Here is a 25,361-nt window from a genome sequence, read left to right on the forward strand (position 1 = left end):
ACATGTTCCCAGTGAAGTCTTGTGTTAAAAATGAGAAGTTTCTGAGGGAAGTAAAGCAGAGCTGGCTAGGAGGAGGAGAAATAGGAGCTGGTAAACAGAGTGCATACAAGGCACCACCTATGTAGTTCTCCCAGTCACCAGTTACACCTCATCTTCCCTTTCTAACTATATACACTAACTAGTTAACAAAGCTCATGTATTAGTTATCCCAAGGAGCCATGGCCTCCTTTCCATCCCACTTCCATTGTTATCATAAAGTCTAAACAGTCATTTTTTCATTCTTCATAGGCTGGCTGCCTACAAAGAATCTGTGCCCTCGTCTCTTTTCTTAATAGTATACACACATTATACTCTTCCTCTGTCATATAGATTGGGTGGGTCTCACCCATCCCCATCCCTTGCTCCTCCTGGGCCCTGAGTTGAAATACTCTTGGCAGGGGGATAAAAGCTGTAAGAAAGTACCAGTGTTAATTAGGCAATGAAGAGAAGGCAATATAATAAACTATGGAAAATATAGGTTATTTGTCTCCCTATGGGGCTAAATACTTTGTATCTTATTCCCTTTTCTGTAGTCCTCGGAAATATCTTATATACACAGGAAATCAAGAAATACTTATTATTATTTTTATTTAAACTTTTTTGTAGTTATAGATGTACCACATGCCTTCATTTTATTTTATTTTTAAGTGATGCTTAGAATCAAACCTAGTGCTTCACACATGCTAGGCAAGTGCTCTGCCACTGAGCTACAGCCAACCCAAGAAATACTTAACTAATCTGTGTATCTTATGGGTAAATTAGAGTTCTTTCTCCTTTTATTTTAGGGATACAAAAAAAGAAAAAAATGGAGAGGAAAACCCAAAAGATATAGCAAGTGTTCAATGAGTTTTAGCAACAGAACTATAAATATAACATCAGAGGACCCTCTTTAGATGGCTCCTTCCACAGCCTGCTCTCCTGGTCTTCTCAAAATTGTCAATTACCATTTCCTAGTCTTAATTTTTTTACTGACTGGTGACCTGGAAGAAATGCCTATAAGCTCACTTGGGTCCAAGAGTTCATAAGAACCCCCAAAACCAGTAGACTTAGGGATTTGGGAGAGCAAAAACAATATTATTGATTTTGTCTTTAGAAGCCCTAACTTGCTCACAGAAGGTGCTTAACAAATATATGAATGAATAAGACTGGGGGCTGTATTAAATATCTATAAGGGGTGAGCTGAGGCCAAATGAGGTTATACTGTTAGTAAGAGCAGTTAGCTGATCAAGTGGCAGGCAGAGTGGGTGTTTAACATGCTGAAAAAAGTTTCAAGATAAAAAATATTGACTAGTATTAGAAAACTAATATTTCCTAGGTTAATTCTAAAACATTATCTTCTCAAGACATTCAAAATCACTTCTAATATTGAGACTCTAGGAAGTCAAATCAAGTGCCTAAGCAATTTACTGAATGTAAATAATGAACAAGAGAAAATCCATCATTGCTGAATATAATACTCAATAAAAGGATTTTTCTCTCATAAAGATGCAAATAATTCAGAGGAACCATTCCCCTTTGGAATCCACTTCTTTAATAAATGGATACTTTCCTGGAAGCCATACACAGCCAATTAAAGGATCCACAGAACCAGAGTAATGTTTTTTTATGTTATTTCATCCAAGAAAAAATATAGCCCCAAACATAACTCTAATATAACACTGAAAGGACAGTAGTATGCATAAAAAGTTTACTAAAGAATAAACTGGTCTTGCCTAAAATTTACTTCATAAAGTAATCAATTACAGTGATTTAAAAGATACCTGAGATTTACTAACAAATATATTAAACACACAAAACATACAAATATCCCACAGACCTGAAAAAAGATTTTTGTCTCATTTAGAATTAAAGTCATGATATTCATTATATTAAACTGTGTATTTTCCTAAGACCAATTTTGTGTGGTGAGGGGAGGTGGCAGTGGAAGGGTGCCACTTACTAGAGATTAAACACAAGAGTGCTTTACCAATGAGCTACATCTCCAAACCTTTTTATTTTTGAGACAGGTCCTCCCCAAGTTGCTGAAGCTGACCTCAAACTTGCAATCCTCCTGCTTTAGCTTCCTGAGTCACTGATATTACCGGCATGTGCCACTACACTAGGCTCTAAGCTCAAATTCTTGTTTCAAATGCATTAAAAAAATAAATAAATAAAATAAATAGCAAGAAAAAAAATAAGTCAGTAAAGAAACTAATAATACCATCTTACCTCACCAAGATAAATGACAATTTGGAAGAAAGTATCCATCAGCAAAATTCTGTCTGCCAGAATGCTGCTGCTATCCAAGAGAACTGGCTAAGGAAAAAAGGAGATATGTCATTGGTCTTCCTTCTTCCCCACACAGCAACCACTCTAATCCCACACCCAGAGCTTGCTGAACAGTGAAGAAAGCTATTTACAAACGTTTTCCACCACTTTCTGGTTTCTAACTATGTGGTTTTAAGTCTCAACTTCACAGACAGAGGTCCCAAACAATCCTTTATCAATTGGGATGAGAATTTAATGATACCTTGAGATCTAGAAACCAGAAATCATTTTAAACTTTCTCAGTTTTGTGCTAGAAATCTATTTAATGAATCCAATGTTTCTCTCAAATCTATTTGAGCTGTAGTTGAGAGGGAATGGGGTTGCCTACATGAAAAACAGAATTTTATACAAGTCTTAACAGTTTACTACAAAATACTTTTATTATGATTTTTATTTTAATTTAAAAATACTTTCGTTACATTAAAAATAAAGAAGAGCATGCACATCCAGCCTTACCTCTGGTGGCCCGTGGAATGAGTAGGAGTAGAGAATGGGCTGGATCATGATGAGAGACTGAGTCAGATCCTGCCTGGCAAAGTGGTGTCTATAATAGGACGACTCATCAGGACTGTTGTTAAACACTTGAAGAAATGGAGATCTTCTAAGATGGAACATGAACTGCATTTACCAAGGAAAAAAAAGACGAATGCACATAGTTACAACCTTGGATACACAAAGTGGATCCACCTAAGGTTTGTGAAACAGGAGAACCCAGATTCTAATAGAAGGCCTCTGGGTTCACAAAGAAAGAAGCAGAAGGTGACACCAAGGAGTAAGGGAAGAGGAAAAGGAGGAGTTGTTGTTTAACAGGTGTAGAGTTTTAGTTTTCAAGATGAGAAATTCTAGAGATCTGCTGCACAACATTAAGTACAATATTAAGTACACTAATGTACTTAATATTACACATTGTACTTTTAAAACATAAGAAGGTACATTCTATGTTATGTGTTTTTTACCATGATTAAAAATTTTTAAGAAAGTTTTTTCTGTTGTTGTTTTGTTTTGGTACCAGGTATTAAACCCTTTGGGCACTTAATCATAGAGCCATATCCCCAGCCCTTTTTATTTTTTATCTCCAGATGATCTCACTAAGTTGCTTTGAGCCTCACTAAGTTGCTGAGGCTGGCTTTGAACTTGTGATCCTCCTGTCTCAGCCTCCTGAGCCACTTGGGATTATAGGTGTGTACCACTGCCCCCAGTTAGAAAATTTCATTTATTTGTTTATTTATGTTTGGTACCAGAGATTAAACTCAGGGCCTTTTAATCACTGAGCTATATCTCCAGCCCTCTTTATTTTTTATTTTGAGACAGGGTCTCATTAAATTGCTGAGGGCCTTGATAAATTGCTGAGGCTGGCTTCAAATTTGTGATCCTCCTGCCTCAACCTCCCACACCACTGGGACTACGGACGTGTACCATCAGGCCCGGCAAGGAAGTTTATTGTCTTGTTCTTTCTCCCCCGCCTTTTTTTAAGCATTTCTGGATATTTCAAAGCTTCCATATAAAATGGGAGAGCAAAGAATCATTTTTTCCAGAGTTCCTGGGTTGTGATGTAATTTTCTCTCAAAGAAATTAAATCCAGTGAGGAAAAGACACAAATGGAGCTTTTGAATTATGAGCCAGGGTGCAAGAAAATGGGCTTGGGGAAGGGAGTCCAGCAGGAGACTTCCCAAAGCTATAAGGCCTGAGGATATACTTTGAAAGACACGCATGAGGAGGCCAGAATTGGGTATGAGGAGGGATGGAGAAGGGGAGTCTGTGTACAGGAATGGTAGATGAGAGCTCAGGATAGACTGGTTAGTTGGAGGGAGGTTAAGTACAGGGGAGAATGGCACAAGAGATGACACTGGAAACGTATGTTCTTTATCCTAAGAATTAGAGAGGGCACAGCAGATGGTTAGCTCACTCTAAAGAGTTGCTAGAACATGAAAAGGAGCTGCATTTAGAAGTATTAAGTTTCTAACTCACCATATACTAAACCATAGGTTCCTAAATAATGTGGGCTGACATTTAAGGCATCTTATGTACCAGGCACAAAGGACTTGAAAAGAATTATTATTATTTTTTTTAAAAATGTGTTTTTTGGGGGCTGGGGATGTGGCTCAAGTGGTAGCATGCCTGCCTGGCATGCGTGCGGCCCGGGTTCGATCCTCAGCAACACATATAAACAAAGATGTTGTGTCCACCGAAAACTAAAAAATAAATATTAAAAAAAAATTCTCTCTCTTTCTCTCTCTCTCTCTCAAAAAAAAAAAAAAAAAAACCTATGCGATGAAGAAATGTGGTTTTTTAAATTTTTTTTTTTTAGTTGTTGATGGACCTTTATTTTATTTGCTTACTTATATGTGGTGTTGGGAATTAAACCTGGTGCCTCACACATACGAGGCAAGCACTCTACGTTGAGCTACAACTCCAGCCCCAAGAATGATTTAGTCCTTCCAATAAGCCCATGTGGGTTCTCTTGCCATCCTTAGTTTATAGGTAAGGAAACTGAGGTACAGAGGGGTAAGCAAGTTGCCCAATGTCACCTCACATCTGAGTGGCAGAGCTGGACTATAACCCAGGCATTTGGCTCCAGAGACTAGACTCTCAACCAACCCCATCCTAGAATGCCTTGACATAAGGAATCTTAGAAACCATCTGAACTGCTGGTTTCTAAACTGTGCTCTTCAGATTCTTAGTGAATCTTTGGGGCTTTGGGGTCAGAGGCTCTGATGTGACTCAGCCGGTGGGTGGTACATGAGGACAGAGCAGCACCAGTCTGTCAGCTTTATATACTGGCCTTTGAGGAAAAGTCCTCGGGAAGAAAGGATTACGTGGCTTTAAAGAGATTACAAACCAGTTCTCCAGATCACCTCCTCCCTTCTAAAGATGAGGATACAAAAACCCACAGTGGTTTCTGATTTCAACGAAGATCAGCAGCTGCAGGGCCAGTGTTAGAGTTCCACCCTGACTGGCCTGTCCAGGACTCTTCCCACAATACCTCAAGGCCTCAGTCATTCAGACATAGGCTCCTGAAAGTCACAGGCTCCCCACTGCCAGCAGGCTCACATTTATAAAGTGCTGCAGGTGCCTGACACCATGCTAGATATTTAATACCTGACTGGCCTCAGTTCATGTCACCCCTACCCCATAGTCACCCACTGCGCAAGTTCTATTTCCTCATTTATAGATAGGAAAAGGGTTCATAAAAGTAGAATAACCTTTTATACCTACAGTTGAGTCTCAAAACATAAAAAGTCTTCACTTTACCCCAATGACAGATTTATTTCAATCATAACTTTTTGTTCTATAATTATTTTTTATTTATTTTTTCTTTTTCTTTTGCAATGCTGGGGATGGAATCTAGGGCCCTGTGCATGCCAGAAAAGTGCTCTATCGTTGTGCTCCATCCCCATCCCCTAAAAATATATATTTCTTACCTGAGGATATAGAGAAAAGGAATCTGATAACCTAAAAGAAGTGGGGTCTTCTTTGTTATACTGTCCAAACTTCTGACACTAGAGAAAGAAAATTTAAAAAGAAAATAGAAAAATCTTAGTGTCACCTGAAGAAAAATTTCAATACTATAAGCTATGTTACAACCTTACGTCTGCCATTTTCTTGTGTTCTAGACCAGCACTTCTCAGAGTAAGAGCAGAGAAATCACCAGAGCTCTTGTTAAACTGCTCTTTTCAGGAGGAGATAGAGATTCTGTATGCCTAGCCAGCTCTCAAGTAATGCTGGCCCAAGGTGCATCTGACCACCAAGGGGCTAGAAGAGCTATCTCAGGTGCCTCTTCCATGTGAAAACCCTCAAGACTATAAACCAGCAATTACAGACACACCCTGGCATTCTCTCATACTACAATTCAGTTTCCCCTTCTTTCAATGACAGGTTTCAAAACCACATTGTTTACTCTTCCTGGCTTAATTTCTGATCACATACTTCCTCAGCCACTAGAGAACTAGGCTGTCCACCAGTTAAAGAAACCCCTTCTCTAACAATTACCTTCTTTCTAATAAGTTTCATGACTTCTCATAGTTCTCATCTTCTTGAGCTGATATAAGTCAGTTTCCCAAACTTCTTGAAATATTCTTTCAGTTGCTAAAATACCACTTTCCTATGTTTCTCCAACAAGTCTTCCCTGTCTTCTTTACAGGCTCCTTGTTTCTTTCTCCTCCTAACAATGGACTGCTCAGAGGTTAGTTCTTGGCTCTCTGCAGTCAAGGTGTACCTTCACCCTCCTTTGACAGTGGTTTCTCCAATGATTCCAGCATAAGCTGAAAGGTACAGCTACCTCCCACAGGCTGGATCCACCTGCCATGTCTTGCCTTCTCTCCTATTATCCTACTCGTTATAAAAAAATTTGATTCAAGGCTCAATTCCCACATGTAGCCTTTGCCAACCTCTGATCATCTATCCTCCCTTTGAAATCTAGAGGAACAATTTTCAAGTTTTGTTTTAAGTATTAATATTTACTGATAAATGATTCCATGAGATAGTAAGGGCGAATAGAGGACTAAACAAAATTAAATAGGTTTCTTCCCTAAGCTTTAAATCACAAATATATGCTGTGATCTCTGAGAAAGTAAGATTATGTAGTAGGCCAATTATCAATTAACTGCTTTGTGGCTCCAAATTTACTCCTTCTGCCTGCTGTGAAATGAATATGGGCCCTTTAACTACTTTGCCAGTTGGCATGATGTTCAGCTTTGCCAGAAGAGGATGAGGAGTCAAGTGGTACTTGCTGAGTACCAGTGTGGTCATGTGGCAGCTGCTTTAGCACCAGGTCCCTATATCTCTGTGGCCTTTCCAGTGCTGAGATCCTAGAGTACACATAGCCAGTAGATACTCCAGCATCTCATGTACCTCTACTGAGATACTTCTCTGTGAATAGCCTTCTCTAGTACCCAGATGATGAATTTTGTCAAATTCTAGACTGTTTCTAGCAAGTCCCTCTGGCACAGCACCATGGCAAGTTCTCTGGTATGAAGGAGTCATTGAGCCACAGCCACAATCTGGACCAGCCTTGGCCGGGGAGAGAGTGCTCTACCTCAGCACTAGAAGTCAGGTCTGTGCCTTATATCTGCCAGTTCTCTTTGCTTCTCAGTAGCTAACCTCTCCTTAACCTACTCCTCTGTTTTAATAATTCTTCATATAAAACCTTCCCTTCATTATTGTGTGATCTCCCTCCTCTTAGACCCAAACTAACAACATGAGGCATTTCCCTAAACTCAGTGTGTTTAGGTCCCTGTTTCCAAAAATCACCTTCCAGATATGGAAAATACAGGACCATAGCATTCACAAAATGACTCATCTAATTCAACTCATAACATGCACAGATTTGCATCACTCTCCAAACGTTCTGTGCATGTTGTTTCATCTCACTACAGTGTCAGTCTTTGAGGGAGAAATGTGCAGTGAATACTTCTTTCATATCAATCTCAAAATAATCAAGTGTTTGGCATAAGGTAAGTAATTGATAAATTCTTGCTGATAAATTATATAAAATAATAGGGTTAAAAGACAATTTTCTCAAAAGTGGAACAGAGAAAAAGACTGAATCTAATGCCATTATTCCCACTTTACCAGTCGGATGAGTTGTCGGTCCAACCATCGGAGCACATCGGGCCCCTCCTCTGATTCTGCCCGGAACACTCCAAGCCGTGCCATCAAAACTGCTGCAGCCTCCTGGTCAAATGCAGCTTCTATGTGCCTGAGCTGACTCTGTGCATCTGCCCAACTGACAATTTCAGAGTTAGTGCCACACATACATTCAAGAATGATCAGAAGGCCAGATCTCCATTTGGATAAACACAATCCTGTATCTTCATCTAAGACAACAGAGATTTGAACTGTGCTTTCACTAAGAGTCACTGGAGTTTAATATATTCTCAATAACCTTAATGTGACCTCTGAAGGCTATAAATTCTAAAGAAAAATTATAGAAAAAAGAAGCATTTAACTCATTGATAATGGGGTGGGGGGAGAAAGTAGGATATTGTTTTATATTTGCATGTTAAAAATTGGTAATATCAGGCTGGGGTTGTAGCTCAGTGGTAGAGTGCTTGTCTTTCACTCATGAGACCCTGGATTCAATCCTTAGCACTACATTAGATAAACAAATAAATAAAAATAAAGATATTGTGACCATCAACAACTGAAAAAATATTTTTAAAAATTGTAATATCGAGGCTGGGATTGTGGCTCAGTGTAGAGCACCTGCCTAGTACACATGAGGCACTAGGTTCGATCCTCAGCACCACATAAAAAAATAAAATAAACTGTTTCTATCTACAACTAAAAATATATATTTTTTAAAATCGATAATATCCATTATAAATGAGGCAACAGGGCATTCTTCTTAGACTACTGGGGAGAACACAAATTGGCCACTTAAGAGAATAGTTCTGAAGTATCCAAAATTTTATTGTCTGAAGGGCTGGAAAGAAATACCTGTGTGTGCAAAGACCTAAAAATATAAATGCATCACTGTGAGAAGGCAGGACTTGAAACGTCTTTTTAATAGAGGAATGATGAGCACCCAACTCATGGTGGCGCACACTAATAATCCCAGCAGCTCAGGGTGCTAGGGCAGAAGGATGGCGAGTTCAAAGCCAGCCTCAGCAGAAGTGAGGCGCTAAAGTAACTCAGTGAGACCCTATCTCTAAATAAAATATAACATAGGATTGGGGATGTGGCTCAGTGGTCGAGTGCCCCTGAGTTCAATCCCTGGTACCCACCCCCTGAAAAAAAAATTGAGGAGTGATGTATCCTATCCAAACCATGCAATCCTATGTAACCATTAAAATAAGTCAGAGATAGGCCTGCAAATAAATACAAACATATATGATATATAACTTCACAGAAATGGGAAGTAACAGAACCTCTGGGGAAAATAAGTGGAAAGACCCATAAACATACAGTCATCTCTTGGATCCATTGGAGAATGGTACTAAGCTCCCCCTCATTTATCAAAATTCATGGATGCTCAAGTTTCTTATATAAAATTGCAATAATTTATGTACATTCTTCCATTTATTATTAGTATTATTACTATTACTATTACTACTACTACTATTACTACCAGGGATTGAACCCAGAGGTGCTTAACCACTGAGCCACATCTCCAGCCCTTTTATTTTTTATTTTGAGATAGGTTTGCAACTTGCTTAGGGTCTTGTTAAGTTGCTGAGGCTGGCCTTTGAACTTGTGGTCCTCCTGCCTCAGCCTCTCAAGCCACTGGGATTATAAGCATGTGCCACCGTGCCTGGCATACTTTAAATCATTTTTAGATTACTTATAATATGTAACACAATAAAAATGGTATGTAAATAGTTGTTAATACTGCATTGTTTAGGGAATGATAAGAAAAAAGTCTGTATATGTTCAGTATAGATTTTTTAAAAAATATTTCCCATTTGAGGTTGGCTGAATCTATGGATATGGAACCCACATAAATACATTTATATTCTGCTTAAATCTTTAATAAGAAGTATGTATTTATGACTTAGCTAATAAACAAAATCATATTAGATAATTTCCAATGAACTACATTCTTACTGAAAACTGATTACCCTAGGCAAGTGCTCAAAGACCCAAAAGGGCTAGCCAAGAATGAATCCTCTTCTTCTGAACCATTCAATGGAATCAGAAAGAAAAACTCATAAATGCTAAACTATCTCTTCACAGAAAAACCATTAACCAGTGATTCAACAGAAAGGAAACAGAGTGGCTCACTTTCGGGCAATGGTGGTCACACGGATGCGCTTCTGGGTACTGGAGTGCTGATACTGCGTGACAAACTGGATGGCACCTCTGCCTCCTTGGGGGATCGGGGCATTGTGCTGCAAGTTGAGAGGCCACACACTTGGTTACTATCATAGGCATGACTCAGTCAGGGCCCACTGTGCTCCTCTACAATTGACAGCTAACATGGTGAGGATCTTGATGCATTCTGAATAGTACATTTTGGACCTGCACATTCATTTCACTGTACATAACTTTTACCTCAAAAAAAAAAAAAAAAAAAAAAGAAAGAAAGAAGAACCACATCCATTACTCCTTGGTCTGGGGCTACAGCTAAGGGGTAGAACACATGCTTAGCATGCATTCAAGGCCTTGGGTTCAATTCCCAGCACTGGGGGAAAAAACAAAGCAAAATTGAATCCCAGTTAACAATATATATGCTGAAATGTTTAGGGAGAGATACAACTATGATTGTAAGTTGCTCTGAAATGCATAAGAAATAAGATAGACATACATATAACAAAGCAACTATAGTAAAATCTTAATTACAGATCTACCTGGTAGATATGTGGGTATTCACTATAAAACTTTTTTTTAATTTCTCCATGTTTGCAATTTCTCTTAATAAAATATTGGAGAAATTCTCTAACATTACAATGAAGAGTAATGGCTGGTAAAATGACCTATCAGTTCAACAATAGAGTGATAAAATTAACTTGCTGTCTGAATCTGACTAAGCCCTGGATAGAATATTAAAAGATTATACCATACCAGCATCAGGCCTAAAACAATATAAAGTCACTACTTTTTTGTGGAGAAAGTAATCAAGGAATAGTGGCTTGTATCCAACCCACCTGATTGACAACTTCAAAGTAGATGCCAAGTGTAGATGTAGGATCCAGACCACAGATTTTCCACTGACTCGTGCCACCAACACCAAGCTCCTACAGATGAGAAGAATTTAAAACACAAAAACACAACTCTACGGTTAACTGTTAAAGAAAAATGCTGATGAACAGATCAGGACACTTAGAACATGAACTCTGAGGTAAAAATTTATATTACAGACCAGAAAAATCCTTAACATTTATATTCAAAGCACTTTAAAATTTTTAAAGTTTTTTAGATTGGCACTCTAAACAATTTTCATTACATCACATATATTAGAATTATCTACTTATTTTTGAAAAAAAAAATTTTTTTTTTTTTTTTGGTACCAGGGATTGAACTCAGGGGCACTTGACCACTCTACCACATCCCCAGCCCTATTTTGCATTTTTTTAGAGACAGGGTCTCACTGAGTTGCTTAGCACCTCACTTTAGTAAACTCATGATCCTTCCACCTTAGTCTTCAAAGCAGCTGAAATTTCAGGATTGCACCACTGCACCTGGCTTTTTTTGAAAGTTCTATATACTTCTGACACCATCACTATTAGGGTAAGAAATAAAAGAGTGGCAGAACTTTAGCTGTAAAATACTTCTTTTTTTTTTTTTTTTTGGTAAAAGCTATATATAAATTGTCAGTAAGGAAACAAAGGAGATCATAATGGTGTGAAGGCTGCTTTTTACTGATTCGATGAATGGCTCCCAGGGATAAATATGAGGTTCCCTTAAACATGAATTTGACATTGTTTTAATAACAATATCTACAAGGAAACAACACAAATATAAAAAAACACCTAGAAACATCAAATGAGATTACCAGACCCTGAAATATATTCTATCATCATAGAGGAGCTGGCACCACACCTTATCTGGATGCAGAATGCTTTGCTTAGAAAGTACCATGCTTAGACATTAATAGAGTCATCTATGTTACTCGACTCCACCCACACTGCACACTGTCAGCTGAGTGTACAACTGACATCTGTCTGGTGTGGAGCCATGCCAGGGCCCTCCATACCTGGCCACAGAACCAGCGATCTCAGGGAGGTGACAGTTTGAGTGGAGAGGAAAGATTCTTAAGTGAAATTGCACAGCAGTTCTAAGATAGAGAGCAGGGAGGGCACTCTGTTTTGTCAGCACCTCTTATGCAAGACTGTGAGATGGATGGATTTGTAGGTGTTCAGCTTCCATTTTAGAGGTATTCTCTAAAAGAAGCAGGGATTTCACATCCACTGGAAGGTGAAGGGCAAAACCCAGCAAAAATGGCCAAGAAGTCAAAGGAGCTTATGGGTCTTCCCTTCTTTCTTCACTAGCTCCTTCTCTAGGCACTGGACTCAGCAATGGTACAACTCTCCAGTGTCCAGAATAACAATTTCTCTCTAATATACAAATGCCTTACTTAAGCATTTAAATGACTTTATTGGAAAAAGTACAAAAATAGAATTAGAAAACCATCATTTTATAATTTCTAGTGAAATAATTTGATTCAAGTGAAGATAATCAACAGATGCTAAAACCATTAAGCTGTTTGCAAACTGAATTTAATCACACCTTTAAAAACTTTTGCTTCTCAAGAAATACAGAGAGAAAAGAAACAACACAGAGACTCACTCCTTCAAGGAAACCATCAGACATATCAAGAATGTGAGACATCCTATTAGAGAAGACCTCTGGCACTATCTCTTCAATAAATCAATCTCATGTTTTTTTTTTTTTTAAAGGAAAAGAATATACACAAATGAACAAAAAGATGAAGACTATTCTAGATTTTTTTAAACACTAAGTATAGCTGGGCACAGTGGTGCATGCCTGTAATCACACAATTGAGGAGGCTCAGAAAAAAAAAATCCCAAGTTTGAGGCCAGCCTCAGAAACTTAGCAAAACTCTGCCTCAAAATAAAAAGTTTTTAAAAGGGGTAGATGTGTAGCACAAGGGTAGAGTGCCCCTGGGTTTAATCCCCACTGTTATTAAAAAAAAAAAAAAAGGTTGGTAAAGCTACTGTGTCAAGGAAATGCTAATCAAAAAGATAAGGCAAGTGTGGCAAGAAAAGAGGACACAGCTAAATTATGGCAAACTGTTAACAACTGACAATGCTGAACAGAAATTCTTCCTTAAAACTTCTCTGTATGCTTGAAAATTAGATCTTTCTCTTTGTATCTGCACCGCCAATCAAAACTTTCAGGGCTTAACTCTATTGGAACAGCTAATTGTACTACTTCATAAAAATGTCTTCTTAACCTACTTCACAAAGACTTCACCAGGCATATTTTAAGTCTATGGAAAATACTCTGGTATAGGCAGCCTTTCCAAAGCCCTGCCAGAAAATAGGAATACAAGTCCTTTGGCACTCTGGGGTAATGAGTGACTCTTCAGATGGGCTTTTGGGTAGCAATCTGCCCCACCCAGGGAACTACAGGAATGTTCACTCAAACTGTCTTTCCTCTGTCAAGCTTGACAAAAGTTTAATCTGTGTAGTAACTTGTGAATGTTTGTTCTGATGAAGACAAAGATGATACAGTGAAACAGAACATCTCAAGTAGGCCTCCGGTATGTCAGGCCCTGTCCCAACTGCTTTACCTGATCTACCTTATTTACTCCTCCTAACAAGGCTGTGAAGTAGGCATTGTTATTGTCCCATTTGCCAGATAAAGATATTGAATTACAGAGCAACTGAGTATTTTGCCAGGGCTACACAATTACTGAAAGGGAGTGATGCCCTGAACTCAATTGGTTCTACAGTCCACCCACCCATGAAAGATGACCATGAGGGAAGGACATGACTATGTCATCCCCACCTGGGACCATGCTGCATCAGACCAAAAGCTTTGCTTTTTGGTAGCTGAAGTATATATAATAAGAGGATGTGGGTCATCAGTAAAGCCACTCTCCCAAGTGATGACTGAATTGGTTCACATATACTCACAAATTATTACTAGAAAAAACAATGTCTGTATATGTAACAGTATCATCTGCTGCCTAACCAATTCATGGCAGTCTCTGTTGTAGGAAGGCCCATTATTAGCTGAGAGTGAAGCAAAGATATCAACTCTAAGGGCAGCAAGCATATAGAATCCCTGAAGGATTCTGCTGAATGGTTGCCTTTACTGTAGGGGAAGCCTGTGGCTCCTCAACAGTCACTCACGCATGGGTTGTGGAGTCAGGGGGACCTGGGATCTAGCTTCTACATGTCAGCTCTGATTCTGAGCAAGACTCTAACCTCTGTGACCTGTCAGTTTCTTTCTCTCTAACACCATCTCTCAGAGTTGCCATCAATGAGGGTTAGCCCTTCTCCCCCGACTATAGGTGACAATACAAGATCATTGTGCTCAGACTCATCTAATGAGTTAACTCCAGGGCAGGTGAGGGTGATGGAAGAATTTCCTTACATTTTCTGACACACAGGGTCCTTTCACGTTTAAAGATACACATGGACCAATGGCACCAGCAATCTTCAGTTCCCGAGATGTCTAAAATAAATTCACAACAGAGTAAACGTTAAAATCACTAAGATCCATCCTGCTCTTACAACAGGCAAATATGGCAATGTCATTCCACCAAAAGAAAATCCCACATGGATTAAAGCATCCAACTGCTCCCCTACTAACTTTTCCAGGGCTACTTGAATTAATTAAAATTTTAAAAAAATCTGCCTATAGGTGCTGCATGAAGATGATACAGCATTTTCAACTCTCTCAGTTCACTTTTCAAACCTTAAAATTATATACCTAGAAGATAACAATTCTACCAACAAACTACATTCTTTTCCAATCCCATATATGGTCACAATTATTTACATATTTTTTGGTGTGTGCATGTTTTATTTTTATTTTCTAACTTTTAAAATTTGTTCTTTTTAGATATATATGACAGTAGAGTGTATTTTGACATATATATACATGGAGTAAAATTTATTCTAATTAGGATACCATTCTTGTGGTTTTATATGATGGGGAGTTTCAATGGTCGTGTATTCACATATGAACATAGGAAAGCTATGTCTGATATTTATGTATTTCTAACCAGTGAACATACTGTTTTGTGTTGCTTTAAAAATACTTAATTCATGAAGCCCACACAAGGCCAACTTGCTTAGATTTTTTAAGCTGAACTCATTTCAAAAACATCCATTTCTGCTGGGTGTGGTGGCTCATCTCAGTAATCCCAGCAACTCAGGAGGCTGGTACAGGAGGATCACAAATTCCAGGCCAGCCTCCACAACTTAGTAAAATTTGTCTCAAAATAAAATATAAAAAGGGCTGGGATATGGCTCAATGGTAAAGCAAGATTGGGTTCAATCCCTGATACCAAAAAAACAAACAAAACAAAAAAATCACCCATTTCTCTTTAACAACAAAAAATCTCAAACATATGAGAATGTTGTTTAAAGGCTAACCTAGATGATTTAATGATCACCTCCAACTCTCCATAGTTTCTAGTGGCCCTTTTTATTGTTTCCTCAATGACTCAGAGTCAACTGTCTCCAGCGATGAGTCCCTATGTGGGAAAACAAACCAAAACTCACAGTGCTGGCTGTTTTAGAGCACTCTGATAATTCTTCAGGCAAGTACTAATATAAGCTGCTTATGGAATGCAGTTTGTATTAGTATTAGTTTATATTAGTGACTACTGTGTGGCTGCTATGCTGAGGTCACAATGCTGCTTAGAACACTCACCCCATTATCCCACCTCCCAATTTCAACTGTCCTAAAGCAAGGTGAAGGAGGGCCTACAGAGGAACCAAAAACTCATTGTTTAGAATGCTAACCAATACATAGGTCCTCCTCCAGGAGAAAAGAGATAGGTGGATATATGTTATGATAGCAAATTTTTTTAATATTTATTCTTTAGTTGTAGTTGACAAATACCTTTATTTTATTTATTTTTATGTGGTGCTGAGCATTGAACCCAGGGCCTCACTTGCACTGGGCAAACGCTCTATCGCTGAGCCACAACCCCAGCCTGATGACAGCAAATTTTGTAGGGATTATTTTAATTGGCCTCTATATTCCTGTGTCCAGTTGAAGTTGCCAGAAGTCTGATTATTAAACAAGCAGCAACATTCTAGCTGGGTGCAGTGGCATGTGCCTATAATCCCAACTACTTGGGAAGTTGAGGCAGTAGGATCGCAAGTTCAAGGCCAGTCTGGACAACTTAGTGAGATCCTATCTCAAAATAAAAAATAAGAAAGGCTAGGGGGCTGGGGTTGTGGTTCAGTATGGAGTGTTTGTCAAGCATGTGTGAGGCACTGTGTTCAATCCTCAGAATTGCATAAAAATAAATAAATTAATTAATAAATAAATTAATTAATTAAATCTATTTTTTAAAATTCTTAAAAAATAAATAAATAGGGGCTGGGGTTGTGGCTCAACAGTAGAGTGCTCGCCTAGCATGTGTGAGGCCCTGGGTTCGATCCTTAGCACCACAGAAAAAAATAAAATAAAGGTATTGGGGCTGGGGTTGTGGCTGGTAGAGCACTCATCTTGCATGCACGAGACCCTAGGTTCAATCCTCAGCACCACATAAAAAAATAAATAAGTGAAATAAAGGTATTGTGTCTAACTACAACTAAAAAATAAATATTAAAAAAAAATAATAATAAAGGTATTGTGTTCAACAACAACTAAAAAATAAATATTTTAAAAACAAATAAAATAGGGCTAGGGATGTAGCTCAGGGGTGGAGCACACCTGAGTTCAATTCCTAGTACCAAAAAAAAAAAAAAGTAACAACACTCTAATTCCATTAACATTTTAAAAGGCTATCATACCTTTACTTCTAAAGTAGCACCAAATGCCATTCGGAAATCTCCATTAAAATCTTTACTAAAGATTCTTTGGAATGTCTGCTTGAAGAGAGAAGTGTTGAAAGAATCTCCCATCACCATGTGGCCTCTAGGAAAAAAGAAAAAGTGAACATTAGTAAGACTGAAAGCCATCCAGATGCTCCCTGGATGTTTACAAAGGAAAAAAAAAAGAAACCCATGTCTGTAAAGGTACTAACTCACTTAAATAAAGAACAGCAAGTTTAATTTGTATTTAGGGGGGAAAAAGTTTCTAAAATATTAAACTAAGAATCCTTAAGAATACTTATATATCTTGATTACTATAGCAATTACACAAACCTATAGAGATGATAAAATCTGTTAGAATTATACCTATTCACATACAAAAGGAAAAAAAAAGTACAGGTAAATAAGGTCTGCACTACAGTTAACTGTACTGTGCCAAAGTCCATTTCCTGGTACTGACATTGTACTATGTTTATGTAAGATGCTGCCCCGGGGAAGAGCTAGATGAAGAGTATGAAGAGACCTCCCAGCACATTTATAATTTCTGTAAATCCATAATTATTTCAAACAAAAAGATTTTTTTAAAGAGAGTATCCTTTGTTCAACAATCCTAGCAGTTTAAACAGATTATTATGATATTATGATAAATATATACATAAGTATATTTATCTACTACAGACATATAGAGATGTTTATGTATATACTGACATAGATACCTTGGGTTTTTGTCCATGATTCCCAGCCTAACTTCCTCCTCAATGCAAGTTATATAAATAGAATTTCTCTTCCCCAAGGCAAATCCCAGAAACTCTAACCACCAACTTTTCTGTCTTAGAACCGGCCATAAACAAATTCTATGACCTATCTTGTCTGATAAATCAAAAGGCCTACCTCTTACCCAGGAGAATGGAATGTGTACAGAAAGGCCAAGAAAAATACGAACAAGCTATCCTAGGTTTCCCCAGACAACTAGTATTAAATTATATTCTTTTTGCCCAATGACATTTCTACATGGTTAGCCATACTTCAATCATACTTATGTAACAGTTGCCATAACAACCTAAAAGGACAGGGTTCAGATAGTTTCCAGATAGCCAAACACATGCAGGTTCCTAGAAAGTGTGTACCAGAGAGGATGGAAGCTCCATGTCCCTTCCCTCACACCTCTCCTTTTGCACCCCTTCACCTGTATCCTTTATAATACCCTTCACAAGAAACTGGTAAATGTGTTTCCCTGAGTTCTATGTGAGCTGATTGAACAAATTAATAGAACCCAAGGAGGAGTTTAAGGGAAGCCAAATTTATAGCCAGTAACTCATGTGCCTGGATAAAACAACTTGGGGCTTGTGTCTTCTAAAGTGGGTAGGGGCCAGTCTTGTGTGATATGACATTGTGTCCAAATAGGAAGAGTCAGGACTGAATTGAATTAGAGATCCCCAGCTGGTATCTACTGCAGAACTCATTGCTTGCTTGTTGACGGGGACAAACCCACACACACTGTAGGTTCATTGCAGTGCTCCGTGTTATGTGCAAATAGTAGGTGAGACTTGAGTTTGACTTGGGTTTTCTCTATAACAAGAAAACATGTCCAACTTTTCTCATACTTTTTCAGTATTGGAGAATAACCAGCCTGGGGAAAAACCTTTTCAGATTTACTCTGCTGCAACACACTGAATCCTTGACTTCACAGGAACAATTTTTCTAATTGATGAATACTGATTTTTATCCCTTACTGAAGTTAGAGAAAATACTGTTCAAATTTTCAGCAAGAAGCTCAGCCTGCTTCAGCTACACAACAAGCTGTCATTTATAAAACAGGATCCCAGAATTGGAAAGAAAACAAGAAAGGTTACCTGGTCCAGCTATCTCAATGTCTGAGCCCTTTAGTGAGAGGTCAACAATTTGGCCCCAAATATCCACCCTCCCTTCTTCCTTAATCATGTATTCCACAGTTGCTTGGAATAAAGATGATATTCCCAGGGCTGGGGTTGTGGCTCAGCGGTAGAGTGCTTGCCTCGCATGTGTGAGGCTCTGGGTTCGATTCTCAGCACCACATAAAAATAAATAAATAAAACTATTGTGTCCAACTACAACTAAAAAGTAAATATTAAAAATAAATAAATAAAGATGACATTCCCTAGTGTACCTTGTATGTAGTCACATGACTCACTTTAACTTGATAGAGAATCCTTTATTTCGAGTGGGGCATGTTCTTGCCAGAAGGGCACATCCTTCTTTGGCCTTTCCACCCTGCTACTGTAATGTAGATAGAACTCCTGCAAATACCCCAAGCCACGCACTGCACACCGAGGCAGATAGCTTGATGGGAGCCTCAGCCCTGATGATGATGAAACCAGTATACCAGACAGAAATGAACTTGTTTGGGGTCTTCTGTCATAGTCACACAATCTAATCTAACTCACACCCACCTGCCCCTTGACAACATCCCTGCCAAGTTAGGACTGAACATCTCCCTCCAGAAGCTGCCCACTCCATGTCTGGACAGTTCTCACTCTTTTTACTTTTTATTTTGAGATTGGGTCTTGCTAACTTGCCCAGGTTGACCTCAAACTTGCGATCCTCCTGCCTCAGCCTCCCAAGTAGCTAGGATTACACAGCAGGAACCACCATACCTAGGAAGACCTTTTTTAAAAAAAATATTTATTTTTTAGTTGTAGTTGGACAGAATACATTTATTTTATTTTTTTATTTTTATGTGGTGCTGAGGATTGAACCCAGGGTCTCACATGTGCTAGGCAAGCACTCTACCACTGAGCCACAACCCCAGCCCCAAGACCTTTCTTTATACTGGATGAAATTCTATATCCCGGCAGCTTCACCCATTGTTCCTAATTCTTCTGATCTTTTCTCCACAGAACAACTCTTTAACATTGAATACAATTCTCATGCTCATCTCTCTCTTTTTTTCTTTTGGTACCGGGGATTGAACTCAGGGGCACTTGACCACTGAGCCACATCCTCAGCCCTAGTTTGTATTTTATTTAGAGACAGGGTCTTACTGAGTTGCTTAGCACCTCACGTTTGCTGAGGTTGGCTTTCAACTCGCAATCCTCCTTCCTCAACCTCCCAAGCCACTGCAGTGACATATGCCTCTGCACCCAGCTGTCTTCAGCTTAGTCTTTTCTAGTTCCTTCAACCATTCTCCACATGGGAATGGGAGTGTAGCTCAATTTCAAGCATTCTCCAGCACTATATAAGCTTGTTTAAAAGGAAAAGCTCACAAAAGTTAAAGCTTGCAACTTAGCAAGCTCCTAAGCAAGACCATGTCTCAAAATAAATAGATAGATAGATAGATAGATAGATAGATAGATAGATAGGGCTGGGGTCATGGCTCAGTGGTTATGCACCCTGGGCTCAATCCCCAGTACAAATAAATACTCAGAATGAAAAATGACATAATCTGTATAAGGTGTGACCATCACCAAAGAAACCAAGATTTTGATTTTCCTCAAAGATAATCTACTCCTATAACCTAGCCTATGATAACCCATCTTTGCAGGAAGTCATCCCAAGCTGTTGGCTCACCTTGAGCACTCAACAAAAACCCTATATCTTTTTATGTCACCATTAAGACATTTATCCAATATGGAATTTGACCTAAATGTTGAGTCTTGTAGGAATCAAATACCTCAATGAGACACTGATAGAAATAATGATACCTCTCCACAAAAACCATACACACACACCCTAGCATACAAACCACAGGATGTTCACAAATACATTACAGCATCTCTGAGTGCTCCAAGTCAAGGACTCCTGAAGGACACCATTCTATCATAAAATGGGAGTGTAGCTCAGTGGTAGAGTACTTCCCTAGATATGCAAGACCCAGGGTCCAATCCCCAGCACTGAAGGGAGAAAAAAAAAGACATTCTCTTTTTTCCAGGTGTTTACTGTGAACATACCCAGTAAGATTTGTACAACACTTCATCTCCAATAGTCCAGTTTGGTCAAGGGCACAAGCATAAATATCAATGCAGTGACCATTTGCAGCAGTTCGATTAGCAAGCATCTCATAGTGCTGTAAAGAGAGGAGAAAACTGTCTTTAGGAAACATTAACATTAATCCCAAGGTATGCCTTAATATACCAAATGATGTAATCAAATATAGGACTATGAAGATCATTATCTTCAAAACACAAAATAAAAAATAGTTTCCAATCTCAACAACCTTCACAAACTTACAGCTATCCACTTGAAGCTCAGAGGCTGGGGCAATAATTTAATAGCAGCCAAGATCTGGAAGATCATCTCAGCAAATAAATCTTTTTGACTGTGACAAGAAGGCCTCAATAAAGCAGCTGTCACTCTAGAGCAGTCTAAACCTGACACCAGGTTAACACAATTAACCCATACCCAAGAGAACCTACCTTGGTTGCCTTTTTCATGAACCGTGCATTATCCTTCTCAATATCATGCCAGGAACGAATAGGAATCTTTAATTCATCTCCAACCACCATGCCAGGCCCTTGTGTGGGGGGACCTCCAGTAAATAGCATGATACGGGCTCCTGTGTTTGGGAAAGTACCCTGAAACAGTAAATAGCAGCATATTAGAAGGATATAGCCCATCTCCAAGTGTGTTTTCAATTTCCCTATAGAAATATTCCAAAAGATTCTCCTGAGCTTTTTTTTTTTTTTTTTGCATTGGGGATTGAACTTAGGGTCTCATGCATGCTAAGCACGTTCTCAGCTCCTCATCAGCTGTTAATACTGATGATACAGCAGAATGATATAAATGACAATGCAGAAAAGCAGCACTTACTTTCTCTCACCCTAATGGCTTTATATACTTTTACTACTTTATTCTGAGCAGTTCCTATTGCTCTAATTCCCTTATTTTTTCTTGAAAACCTTTAGGAGCTCCTTCAATGTAAATAATAACAATGACTTTATGTCACAGTGAATTTTCAAACAAAGCCAACAAATATGATTTTTTAAAAATATTTATTTTATAGTTGGACACAATACCTTTATTTCACTTAACTATTTTTTACGTGGTGCTGAGGATTGAACCCAGGGTCCTGCAGGTAGGTGCAAGATGAGTACTCTACCGCTGAGCCACAACCCCAGCCCCAAATATGATTTTTTTTTTTTTTGATGTTTTCCCATTGCTTTTATTTATTTATTTATTTTTTTTATTGTTGGTCGTTCAAAACATTACATAGTTCCTCATACATCATATTTCACAGTTTGATTCAAATGAGTTCCAAATATGATTTTTAAGAGCAAGTTTGTATGATGTGAGAGAGCCCCATAAATTCTCAATTACCTCCAATAAACCAACAGCAATGGACAAAGCAACACCAGTGGATCTCAAAGGTCTCTTCCCTTGAGTTACTGGCCATGGGTCTCTCTGCAGCTCCCCAAGAAGATCAGTGAGGTTCATATCAATATTTTGAATGGGCTGCAGAAATCTGTAAGATTTTGAATGGACATATCAATTATAGTTTAATAAGGTAGCCTGGTCTTCCAACCTTGGTGACATGTAATTATTTAAAATAATTATTCAGAGTAGGAAAAATTTGCCATTTTTTTCTTCAAAATTGTCTCTACAAACACAAAACAATTCAAGGCAATTTTACTAAGGAATATAATTTAAAACCTAATATTCAGTGATATATATATTATATATATACATATATATACATATACATATATAGAGAGAGAGCATGCACTAGCGAGATCGTGCGCTAGCACGGGGGAATAAAATCAACTTAAAAGGGAACAAATCAGTTTAATTAAATTTTAAGCAGCAAAGAAATCCTAAGGGGTCTGGGGTTGTGGCTCAATGGTAGAGCGCTTGTCTAGCACATGAGAGGCCCTGAATTGGATCTTCAGCACTACATAAAACTAAATAAATAAAATAAAGGTATTGTGTCCAACTACAGCTAAAAAGTAAATATTTTTTTAAATATTTATTTTTTGGTTAGACACAATACCTTTATTTTTGTTTATTTAGTTTTATGTGGTGTTGAGGATCAAACCCAGGGCCTCGCGAATGCTAGGCGAGCGCTCTATCACTGAACCACAACCCCACCCCTAAAAAATTAATATTAAAAAAAAAAATTCTAAGGACTTGTCTAATGGAAATTTTATCTGTATGTGGTCCACTTATGTGGACAATGTGCACAATTCTAAAGGTTCAGTTTGTGTGTCCCTTGAACTTTAGAGTAACACAAAGAGAAATCTTGTTTCTTAAGAGAAGGAAGCTGTCCCCAGCCTGGCAGACAATGCATTTTATCAAGTTTACTAGCAGTTAACACAGCCTGGGTCGGCACTGGACACTCAATTTAACTGAATGAAGTATCCGTACATAAGCTTTTTTGAGAGCACTCAAAAGAGGTCTTTTCCATTTTTGCAGTTTTATTTAAGAATCAAAAAGGATAATAGCCATATGTCCAAGAAAGAGGGGAATGAATGAATACAGTGGTCTGAAAACCTTTTTGATATAAGATTAAATATGGATTAAGCTTGTTCATTGACTTTTTTATCTAATCATAAGAAAACTGACATACTTGCATTGCTTTTCCTTTATTTTCATGTCAACGTGCATGCTTACTACAGCACTTAATACTGTATGTCAGCATCTCACCTGCTTGAAACAAAAGGGTGCTCCTGAGGTTGAGCAGGTCTTGCTTGCAGCATGGGCATGGCTGGCTTAGACAAACCCAGCATATCCTAAAAAAACCAAAAGAATAATTTCCCATCACATTATGAGTAAATAACTGATTAATTTTTTTAAAATGTCCTTGCAACCATTTCTATACAAACCCAGCACAGACCTGTATTTGCTTTGCAGTTAAATCCTTGGTCCCTCGGAAGACATAACTTTTGGAGATTCCTTCACAGCTCAGTTCATGAACCTGCACCATCCTTCCGAAAGTGATCAGACCCACCAGAGCATCTGGAGGAAGGAGACTCAGGGACATCTGCAGGGATTCTTTGAGAGCTTGAAGGTCATCTTCCTCCAGGCATGTGTCAACCACATAGAGAAAGATCAGAGGAGACTGTACACCTCGCTTTAGGGAAAGGAAAAAGCATGATGATCAGTATACAAATACAAACAAATCAGGCATGTAAATGTCAAGTCTTCAACTACATTTATTCTCAGGAGGACACCTACACAAACTTCTACTTACCCTGACGCAGATTCTATTAAAACAAACTAAATATAAAAAATATTTGTGGCTAGGGATAGTGGCACATTCTATAGTCCCAGCAACTCAGGAGGCTGAGGCAGGAGTATCTCAAGTTTGAGGCTAGTCTCAGCAATTTAATGAAGACCTAAGTAATTTAACAAGATCCTGTCTCAAAAAAAGTAATAATGAAAAGGACTAGATGTGTAGCTCGGTGGTAAAACACCTCTGAGTTCAATTCCCAGTACCAAAAAAAAAAAAAAAAAAAAAAAAACCCTGTTTGTATCTAACAAAAGTATTCGACATTTCTGAATACCTACTATGTGTCAGACCTTGGTCTAGGTCCTGGGATATATCAGTACATACATAGAAAAAACAAAGATCCCTGCCTATCTCAAGGAGCAAACTTTCTGGCAAGGGGAGATTAGGGGAACAGCAAACGCCAGGAGTGCAAGCAGAGGTCAAGTTCAAGGTCAGAGTAGCCTCAGTAAGAAAGTAACATTTGAGCAAAAGCCTGAAGAAGGGAGCAAGAAAGCAGCCATACAGATACAGATAGAGAAAAGAGCCAGAGCAGTGGAAAAAGCCCGAGCAAAGGCCCATGGGCAGGCATGTTCCTGCATGCTTCAGGAGTCTAGAAGGCCCACAGAGCTGAACAATGACACTAGCAGAAATTAAGCTCAGAGTGGTAAATCACAGGGCTTTGAAACTATATTTTACTCTGGGTAAAAAGGGGAGCCATTTTTACCACTGGAGGTTTCTGAACAGAGAAGTAATGTGAAACGGATTTTTAAAGTTACTCTGAGGGCTGGGGTTGTGGCTCAGCAGTAGAGCGCTTGTCTAGCTCACGTGAGGTGCTGGGTTCAATCCTCACCACCATGTAAAAAATAAAAAATAAAATGAAGGTTTTGTGTCCAACTACAACTAAAATATATATATATTTTTAAAAAATTTTTAAAAATAAAGTTACTCTGACTTCAGGGTTTAGAATACAATACAACACTAGAGAAGAATAATGTTACCTCAGACTAGGTAGAGGGAAGTGAAGGGAGGGGAAGGGAGGGGATGTGGGGATAAGAAAGATAGTACAATGAAACAGACATTATTATTATATGTATATATGTGACTGCATGACCAATATGATTCTACAACATGTATAGGCAGAAAAATGAGAAATTATATCCCATCTATGTATGATATATCAAAGTGCATAAATACATTCTACTGTCATGTATAACTAATTAAAACAAATTTTAAAAGAATACAATACAAATAGGCAATAATAAAATCAAGGAGAATAGTTAGGAGACTGATCTAACAATTTGAATGGGGTGGGGGCTGTGGCTCAGTGTTAGAGTGTTTATCTAGCATGTGTAAGGCTCTGGGTTCAATCCTCAGCATCACATAAAAATAAATAAATTAAATAAAGGCATTGTGTCCATCCACAACTAAAA

At 38.3% G+C, this 25,361-nt stretch overlaps 1 protein-coding gene across 2 annotated transcripts in view; it reads right to left on the bottom strand.

Moving 5' to 3' along the window:
• The window catches only part of Sec23b (SEC23 homolog B, COPII component), a 37,368-nt gene that overhangs the window by 4,585 nt on the left and 7,422 nt on the right, over positions 1 to 25,361 (bottom strand). For both annotated transcript variants that reach the window (XM_077799590.1, XM_077799591.1), the window contains exons 5-17: positions 23,557 to 23,793; positions 23,367 to 23,452; positions 22,044 to 22,188; positions 21,143 to 21,301; positions 20,678 to 20,793; positions 16,731 to 16,854; positions 14,350 to 14,430; positions 10,932 to 11,021; positions 10,069 to 10,175; positions 7,918 to 8,071; positions 5,769 to 5,846; positions 2,803 to 2,964; positions 2,248 to 2,334 (exon numbers count right to left, since the gene is read on the bottom strand). In XM_077799590.1, coding sequence (XP_077655716.1) covers positions 2,248 to 2,334; positions 2,803 to 2,964; positions 5,769 to 5,846; positions 7,918 to 8,071; positions 10,069 to 10,175; positions 10,932 to 11,021; positions 14,350 to 14,430; positions 16,731 to 16,854; positions 20,678 to 20,793; positions 21,143 to 21,301; positions 22,044 to 22,188; positions 23,367 to 23,452; positions 23,557 to 23,793 — 1,626 coding nt within the window. The remainder of the gene's footprint in view (positions 1 to 2,247; positions 2,335 to 2,802; positions 2,965 to 5,768; positions 5,847 to 7,917; positions 8,072 to 10,068; positions 10,176 to 10,931; positions 11,022 to 14,349; positions 14,431 to 16,730; positions 16,855 to 20,677; positions 20,794 to 21,142; positions 21,302 to 22,043; positions 22,189 to 23,366; positions 23,453 to 23,556; positions 23,794 to 25,361) is intronic.

The sequence above is a fragment of the Urocitellus parryii genome, chromosome 6 (genome assembly GCF_045843805.1).
Source record: "Urocitellus parryii isolate mUroPar1 chromosome 6, mUroPar1.hap1, whole genome shotgun sequence".
Lineage (NCBI taxonomy): Eukaryota > Metazoa > Chordata > Mammalia > Rodentia > Sciuridae > Urocitellus > Urocitellus parryii.